This window comes from Limulus polyphemus, unplaced genomic scaffold, assembly GCF_000517525.1.
Source record: "Limulus polyphemus unplaced genomic scaffold, Limulus_polyphemus-2.1.2 Scaffold397, whole genome shotgun sequence".
Classification (NCBI taxonomy): domain Eukaryota; kingdom Metazoa; phylum Arthropoda; class Merostomata; order Xiphosura; family Limulidae; genus Limulus; species Limulus polyphemus.
The window spans coordinates 15,738-25,088 of NW_013666007.1; the positions used below are offsets into that span (position 1 = coordinate 15,738).

General features: G+C 32.5%; 1 protein-coding gene across 1 annotated transcript; it reads left to right on the forward strand.

Moving 5' to 3' along the window:
• The first annotated feature begins 2,622 nt into the window (after nt 1-2,622).
• On the forward strand, nt 2,623-7,705 carry LOC106457957 (diamine acetyltransferase 2-like). The gene is made up of 5 exons (XM_022384064.1): nt 2,623-2,879; nt 3,495-3,546; nt 5,722-5,802; nt 5,888-6,024; nt 7,520-7,705. The coding sequence occupies exons 1-5, from the start codon at nt 2,814-2,816 to the stop codon at nt 7,685-7,687; spliced, it is 504 nt and encodes a 167-aa protein (XP_022239772.1). The 5' UTR covers nt 2,623-2,813; the 3' UTR covers nt 7,688-7,705.
• The last annotated feature ends 1,646 nt before the right edge of the window (nt 7,706-9,351 follow it).

Here is a 9,351-nt window from a genome sequence, read left to right on the forward strand (position 1 = left end):
CTACTTTTATAATACACGCTAAATATCACAGCGATTCACAATCTCGAAAACACACGCTAGCTCGAAACAGAATCGTAAATTACCTGAAACTCTCTTCATTCATTCATTCTCTCCAGACTTATATACCAAAAAAATAGGGCGTCTCGAATAAACTCGGTCTTCCCCGATAATTCATGATCATTCGAAAAATTCATCACGTGTTACCGGCGTCACGTGACTTCCGGTGTCGGAACAGTAAGTAATCCCTTTGGAGCCACAGAATTGTTTTATCCTGACTGTTTGCTTGTTTTGAATTTCGTGCAAAGCTACACGAGGGCTATCTGCGCTAGCCGTCCCTAATTTAGCAGTGTAAGACTAGAGGGAAGGCAGCTAGTCATCACCACTCACCGCCAACTCTTGGGCTACTCTTTTACCAACGAATAGTGGGATTGACCGTCACATTATAACGCCCCCACGACTGAAAGGACGAGCATGTTTGGTGTAACAGGGATTCGAACCCGCAGATTGCGAGTCGAGCGCCCTAGCCACCTGGCCATGCCGGGCCCTATATCCTGACAGTAATGTACGTAATACCTTAAGAACCAAAGAACTGTTTTATCCTGATAGTGATGTACGTAATACACTTAGAGCAACTGAATTGTTTTATCCTGACAGTAATGTACGAAATACCTTGAGGCCCAACAAACTGTTTTATCCTGAGAGTAAATTACGCAATATCTTGAGAACCACAGAACTATTGTATCGCAGAAATAACATATGTAATACTTTCAGAATCATAGAATTGTTTTCCCCGACACTAATTTACTCAACACCTCGAGAAACATATCCTAAAATATACACAACAGGCTGCCGACTCTGAATGGTAGTTTTAGATATATGACTTTATGGGTTTCCATGTCCATACCTGTTTCTTATTCTAAAGTCTAATATAATTGCAAGTGTAACTATCTGCAGATATCTCTCATTCTCTAATACATTCCACAGCTTTTACTTACAGTTTGTTTCATAATTTTATTTGGTTGTTTTCTATGTGCGACTCCATATTTTTGGACTTAGATAGCTAGACAGATTAATATAAAATAACTAAGTACTCTTCTTTTCAAATAAATACACAAACAAAAGTATATGTGAAATTAAAACAGGATATTATTTATATAGTAAAAATTAAACAAAAACAATATAACAGTTAATTCCAACATAAACTTATTTTATGTTTACAGAGTGATATCTTACATTTAAAAATGTTTAAATGTAATAATGTGTGTATCTAACTTAAAATGCTGTTGTCTGGCCACTTTTCTTATAATAGGAAAGTTTCTATCGTGACAATAAAAGATAAGAGATTGTATATTCTACTATAATAACCAACACAAATCTTGGATTATAGCAGATGTATATTGTTATATTAGATATTATTATTATAAAATAACGAATAAACAGACATGGGTAATTATTACAATAGAAAATTACTTAATTGATAGAAATCTACAAAATTAGAATCACAGCATTACAATGAATTTTAACAGCAGTCACAGTACTATTTAAAATACCAATGATAGTGCTTACAATGTGTAAGATACAGCCAAGAATACAAATAAGATTTCATATTCAACCTGTGGTTGTTATTTAAAGACAGAGCACCCAGAAAATGAACACAATCTTTATTCAAATATTTCAAAAAAATAAAAGAAAACACACCGTACATACTTGCATAAACAATAAGACAATCGCCTATATTGGTTCAGTGTATCGTTGGTAGCTTCCTTTCCCTCAAAAATACTATCTAGCTAAACATTAAGATGGACATGTAGAACCGAGAAAGAATAAACACTTCGATTTTTAAAGAAACCTCCTATTTTTTATTCTGCGAGGGCACCACCACGTGGCTGTTGTTCTATCACAAAATTTGCTGGCTGTAACATAAAGACATCATATACTCAGCCAGCAAAGGACGTTGCAGCTATTGACCCTTTCTGATACTTAAATGAAGCAGATCACAACTTCCTCTTGGGCGGAGTAGATATTAGTTGCTATAGAGAACAAAGAAACAAAGCAATTCTAAAAAGGCAAACCTCAACGCTTTACTGAACCACGTGTTTAGATAAACTGATTTTTAAAATTCCTATGTTAATAAAAGCAAGTAGAAAGCATGTGATATGCCTGCATATAATGCAGATACACACATAAACATATATGTATATATAAACAACTTGTAACTGCGAGAACCAATAACTAAGCACCTATGTGATGTTGCTTACATAGACACATTAGCCAAATACAAAGACAATATTTTTTACATAAGCCTAAAATACCATATTACTGAAATAGAAACTTGAGCTTATTTTGTGGACGAATTGCTGACAAAAGTTAATTAGTTTACTTGCTTATCACCAACGAAATGTAATTAACTTTATGGGTCTTTGTGTTTGTGGATTTTTGTTTATAATATATATTTAATTATTTTATACATAGCCAACAGGTTTATACGTTCATTAAAATTTTTATAATAACAAAATATAAGTCTGTAAACAAAAAAGGTAATATTAGACATATTTCTTTTTTATCACATTGGAGACTAATTTAGCTAAACACTAGATGTCGCCCCACAGCGCTTCACTTGATCAGAAAACCAGAAAGTACTACACCATGATTGATTCAAGGACAAATTTAAGTGAATGTATACATACTTGGTCTTAGTGCATTGACTAAGAACAAATTATTAGAATTGCATTTTTTGTTACTGTAAGTACTAATACGAATATAAAATAGCCTCTATATATTTACTAAAAGCTAGGTACGACAGGGAAGCAAAAATGAGTTTATTTTCAATCCGGCCAGCTACAAAAGACGATTGTAAAGACATCGTTCGGTTAATGAAGGTAAATGTTATGTTTCCATTTTATTTTGCCCCTTTTAATTTAAAGTGAAAAGTTGTGCTACTTAAACATTATAATAACCGTCCATCAAATATACACGTATAACAACCACTAGCAAAATTTAGGATTGTAAGTTAATTTTAAAATGGGTATTATATCTAACAAGGTTTGGAACATACATTTTTAACAGATATTTTTTATTATTCACTATCGTTGCAGTTAGTAATTTTTGTATTTATCTAAAGTTATTAATTTATTGGCCACCTACAACAAAACATTTCTATGATTACACAATTAATATAGTTAATATCGTTCAAGTCTCAAGAAGAATAACATAATTTAAAATCACAGTTTTCTGTATAGCTAAAGATACTTCCGATACTTTTAATTTTTTTGGACTTAAAAATGACAAAAGTTTCGAATATAGAAATCGAAATATATATGTATCAATCAGAAAAAATAAATATTTCATGGCGCATGTGTTCGATAAATACATCTGCCCTTCTCGTTACTTTGATAATAATGTTTTGCCCTAATAGTTTTTTTTGTTACATGTGGTTTAATACTGTTACACGTACCTTCTAGTAAAAACATACTTTCTTTTGAAAATGTTACTAGGAAATGGCAGAAAATGAAAGGATGCCAAATGGCTTCAAAGTAGATGAAAAAAGTAAGTAATTTTATAATAAATTATTAAACGGTCCTCGTTCGACAAATTATTTCCATATTTCCTAGGTGTTTATAAAATTTTGTAAAGTTAAACATGTAGTATCTGACATAATATTAATGTTACGACAGCGGAAGTCACGTGGTGTTGGTTTTCTCGAATGATCGGGGAAGACCGAGTGTGATCGAGCTGCCCTCTTTGTTAGTATATAAGCCTGGAAGAAGAAAGCCAGCGGGGCGGGATATATGAATACAGAGAGAGCAGTAGTCACCTTGAGTTCCATGTGATTTATGATTCTGATAGTTTCGAGCTAGTGAGCCGTAAAGTGTGTGTTTTGCACTCGTCGAGAGCGAAGTTATCGAGATTGTGAATGGCTGTGATTTATAGCATGTATTATAGAAGTGGTTAAGTTTAAAGTGACGAGAAACGTTCTGATTATGGAACTTCTGTGGACTAAAAAGTTGTATCGAGGAAGAATAAACTGGTTTAATCAAGAAAGGACTTGTATCGCTAAAGATCCTCGGTAAGAATTTCTACCGGAAACAAACAAACAAGCAGATAGGTAACAATAATATTATCAAAAATAAATTTCACTTTATATTTTTCTTTCGCTATGTAACTCTGTCAAAAATATGTTTGGTACTGGATGCTACTATGCGAGGAAGTTTTAGATACTATTATGAGAGAAAGTTATATTCATGAAGAGTCCAGATTCATGAGTGAAATTGCCAGAGCACCTGCACATTAAAAGTCGTGACATACGAACAGACAGACCTACTGCTCGGTGGTACAACCGCAATTAATAGCTTACTAAAGATCAATACTTTGCATACATTTTTTTTTTACTTCTATCATAATGATAACATTTATTTGTCAATAATCAGTAATTGACGTAGAAATGTATGATGTCACAAAACATATGGCAAAAAGTATTGCTTTGAATTCCGTGAAAACATGCCAAACACATGTAATATGTTTACGTACCTTAATGTGATTTTTGAAGAAAAATTTACTTGAAAAACTGTTTGTTTATTCGCGTTCAAGAACTCTCTGATGCACACTGGTGGTTCATCAATAAGCTTAAGGACTTATAACGCGAAAATTCGGAGTTCGATATTCGTAATGCATCTTTGCACTTAAAAGCAAACAAATAGATAAATCTGTGGTTTTGGATTAGTTAAAAGAAAAAAGAACATATATGTTGAACATATACTTCAATTCGCTCATAGTTTTATGTTTACAAATACTTCAGACGTGACCTGGATCCAATGTAAATATTTCGATCAATGTTCAAGGTGACTCTTAATAAAATTACACAAAGGAAACTTTGAGCGAGTTATTTTGTTGCATTTCAGAATTTGTAGTGCACAACGAAAGGACTTAGACATTTTAGCAATAAAGTTTGAGATAAAAACGACTCTTACTCTTCGCATAATAATAAAATGAACATATTTCAGCGAACGTTTTGCCCTTGCGGCTTCATCAGGGCTAGTAGTACAAATTTATTTGTTTGTTGTTAAGCGTAAAACTACACAACTTATTTATGTGATAATAAAACTTTTGATATATGCAATTTCAGTTTTCATTTACTTCTTTCTAATAAAGGCTTCATAAAATCAATTAAAATATTTTGTGACTATCATTTCGAGCTTTGCCGATTTTAACTTTAGCTATAGTAACAGCATTAATTTGCTAATATATGTGTGATAAATAAAAGGCACATTTATTTTTACTGGTATTGTATTTAGACTTCCGAAATTCCACTTTCACATCTAAAACAAATAAGTCTTGACTAAAGTACTGCACTAGAATATTATATACAGAAAATAAAACCCTTCACCTAACAGTATGTTGACTTTATCATTTAAATATTAAACGAGTTGTATCAAGAGATTAAAAATGTTTGATTGCGAATTAATTACGATTAAATAAGATAATGATAGGGATAAAAAGAGAGACCCTAGGAAGCCACGTTTAGTTTGGAACTGATAAATGTATACTCATCTCATACGTTCTAGGTGATATTATAACATTTTCATGTCATACGTTTTTACTACTTATATTACTCAAAGGAAATGGCTATGAAGTGAAAAACTAATTAAGTTGAAATTGTAGTTAATCGAACCTACTTCTGACGTTTTGAAAACAAAGCTAATAATCATTCATGTTTTTTTAAAGCCTTACAGAAAGATGGGTTCGGGAAGAGACCATTTTACTACTGTTTCGTAGCAGAACTGAATAAAGAAGAATTAAGCGCAGGTAATATTAAACTGTTATTTCATACGTTAATAATATGTTTATTTTGATAGTCCATTTGTAATATCTATTACTTTATTTTCTTCAGGCATTGTAGGATATGTACTTTACTTCTTTACGTACTCCACGTGGGAAGGCAGGTCAATATACGTACAGGACTTGTACGTTAGTCCTCAGTATAGACGTCGTGGAATGGGTAGTGCCCTACAGAAAAGGACAGTTCAAGTCAGTATTCCCTTGTTTTAAAATAAAGCCTTTTTGTATATGTCATTTGAAGTTGATAATATGTACAAGAAGCTTCTGGATAGAAACGCTGATGATAATCTGTCATTTGACCCAACCCAATTCCTTTTAAGTGGAGAAAATATTGACCACAGATTAGTTTTAATAATCAATCGTTTTTAATATATTCATTTTAGGATAAATTAAGTATTGACAACTTTATAGATCGTCGACTAACAGTACAGAACGCATTTCAGAGAGACTAGTCAAGAAATTACCAATAACGAAACTTTCTTGAAAGATATGTCAGTATTTTACTTTATTATTTATTTATGATTTGTTCGTACTTTTTGATAATGAATGAGTATTTAAAGATATTCATTTATCTGTTGCCAATATCTTAAAATATTAATATTTTGTATAATAATCCAGTTGTTTTATTTCTTATGTTTGTCATTTAATACTTTGGTTTCTTATTCACACGAAACTTTGGATATTCATTGTTTTGCCCCCCAATGGCACAGTGGTATGACTGCGGACTTATACTGCTAGAAATCGGGTTTCGATACCCGTGGTGGGCAGAGCACAGATAGCCCTTTGTGTAGCTTTGTGCTTAATAATAAACAAACAAAAAACAATTCACTGTTTTTAATTTTGTTTTTAACTTATTGCCTGCTTTGAATTTTTCATTTTAACTTTGAAAATTATTTTTATGATTTCTAAATTAGACTTTAATGGTGTATCTCAGAATGCTTACATAAAACGTAAAATACGGCTTTGTTGTTTTGGGGATCTTTTTTTCAAGAGTAACTCAGGAACTATCAGGTTCTACTACAATCCTGAACATGGGTCTCTTAACAAAATTTTATATAATTTGAATATTTGAGTATGGAAGCGTATTATGCTAATATACATAATAGGTACGCAAACAACCATTTATAAGCATAAGGAAAATTATTTATTGGAGATGGAACATACTACATGTTTCGACAGAACGTTGGTCTGTCTTCTTCAGGTAGGATCAGTACTAAGCAATATAAGGTTTATATATCGTTATCACGTGATAATGGCCCTAGCAACACCAGCGGTACTTGGCAAAGTCTGTTCACCAGACTTGGCCTTTACTTATATCCTGTCACCTGCTGACACCATTTTCATCACATTTAACTCCTGTCTTTTGTCTTGTAACAATGTAAACCTTGTATTGCTCAGTACTGATCCAACCTGAAGAAGACAAACCAACGTTCTGTCGAAACATGTAGTATGTTCCACCATCAATAAAATTCTTCCTTATCCTTATAAATCGTTGTTTTCCTACCTATTATTATATAATTTGAATGAAAAAAAATCAAAAACCCCTGATCAGTAAACTAATACATCACTAGTCAAACATAAAGTATATTGAAGTTGTTTTATTGCGGTGACTGCATGAGATATGATTTGTTAAGAAAGATAACATGTTTCATTCAGTATAAAGATTTATAAATGTATCCAACAGGCAGGAATCGAAAATGAATGCTCTCGTGTAAATTTTGCTCTGTTGAACCGGAATACGTTCTCTATCGAGTTCTACAAGAAGCAAGGTGCCATAGACCTCACAGAAACTGAAGGATGGAATGTCTTTCGTCTGAAGAAAGACGACTTGTTCCGTTTAGCTGAAAAATAAAAACATGCATTTATTCTGTAATAGCATGAGATTAAATAAATCGAATAATTAATAATAAACATAATAAAACAGACCAATGAATTTTTAGAATAAGGTTTCCATATGGTATTTGAAAGCATTTGTCAGTATATAATGAAACACATTATTGGACGTTTCTATAAGTTTATACTTTGTACACGATACTGCTGTTACAACTAAAAATTTGGTTGTGTATATTTTGTTTCAAAAACTAAAATGTGTAACATATCTACCTCTGAAAATGGGCAGTATGAAATGTGATAATGGAACACACACGAATTATCTTTAACAGTGGGTTAAACCCTTACATAGCTACGTTGTGGTGAGTAATGGACAACTGAAACACCATACAGACAGTTACAAAAGGCCTAGTGTTGGTTTTCCAATTTGCATTTTCCAGGGTTATTGATAACGGATAGAATTACCTGTATCAACTGACGAATCACGTGCTCGACTGAATTTCATGTTTTTTTTTTGCGAAAACTATATAGTTTTTTTGTTGATGAGAGAAAAACATTACATTATCTGGAACATGCCTTTACAAAAATGTTTATGTAAAAAAAGGAAAACAAAATATCTTGCAGTTACATTTGCACAGTTTTTGCCGTTATGGAGAAAAAAAAACTATGAAACCTTTAATTATTTAGAAACATTTTCATAAACCGAACTTTTTATTTTTTCACTGGGTGTTTATTGAACTCCTATTGTGATAGGCAATTTAAGTTAATTAATCCTAAAAGTAATTTTTTTAAGTTATTCATGAACCAAATTGTTTGTGGGTGCATGATCTATTGGTTACATAATCACTAATAACATACGAATCCCATAAATACACAAATACCACCAATAGTGCAGTAGTTAATCAAACCTAATTACTGGAGCTCATATGTACTTTACATAGAAAACGTGTGATTTTACCAAGTTCCTTTGATAAGTTCCTTGCACTGAGTGCTGTAACACGCAAAACATAAAATTACTCAGCATGATGCGTTTGCTTTGTTTTCTTGAATGTTGCGAAAAGCTAATCGAGAGCTATCTGCGCTAGCCATCCCTAATTTTGAAGTAATAGATTAGAGGGAAAGCAGCTAATCAACATCACTCGCCGACAACTCTTGGTTTGTTCTTTACCAACGGACAGTGAGATTGACCGTAATGTAATAACGCCTCCACGGCTGAAAGGGCGAGCATGTTAGATGACGAGTTTCGATTTTGTGACTGCCTAACCACAAGGCCTGTGCGATACATACACTCCAACAGTACAAAAGTCGGTAATTAGTAAGTAGAATTGTCAAGTAGGGTTTTTCTCTTCAACATTTGCATTTTTCAGTAATATGCACTATACAAAAAACAGAAATAAACTAATAATTTTAGAACATATTTCTATATACAAAAAGAAACGTATAGATGTGCACATTTACGATGACATAATAAAAATATGATAATTTCTTTTTCACACTGTACTATGGACACAGCACAGATAGTCCATCGTACAGTTTGACGCTATAAACAAACACAGTGTACTTTATTTAAACGTTAAAAAAGTAAAATTAAAGTATGACGTTATGGGATAGTTTCTGTAATATTGGGCCCGGCATGGCCAGGTGGTTAGGGCGTTCGACTTGCAATCTGCAGGTCGCGGGGTTCGA

What these genes read in the sequence shown, in the direction of transcription:
- LOC106457957 (XM_022384064.1), top strand. Translation starts at nt 2,814, where the DNA reads ATGAGTTTATTTTCAATCCGGCCAGCTACAAAAGACGATTGTAAAGAC. An exon ending in CTTCAAAGTAGATGAAAAAA is followed by an intron (nt 3,547 to 5,721) that starts GTAAGTAATTTT and finishes GTTTTTTTAAAG; the next exon opens with CCTTACAGAAAGATGGGTTC. An exon ending in TACAGAAAAGGACAGTTCAA is followed by an intron (nt 6,025 to 7,519) that starts GTCAGTATTCCC and finishes TGTATCCAACAG; the next exon opens with GCAGGAATCGAAAATGAATG.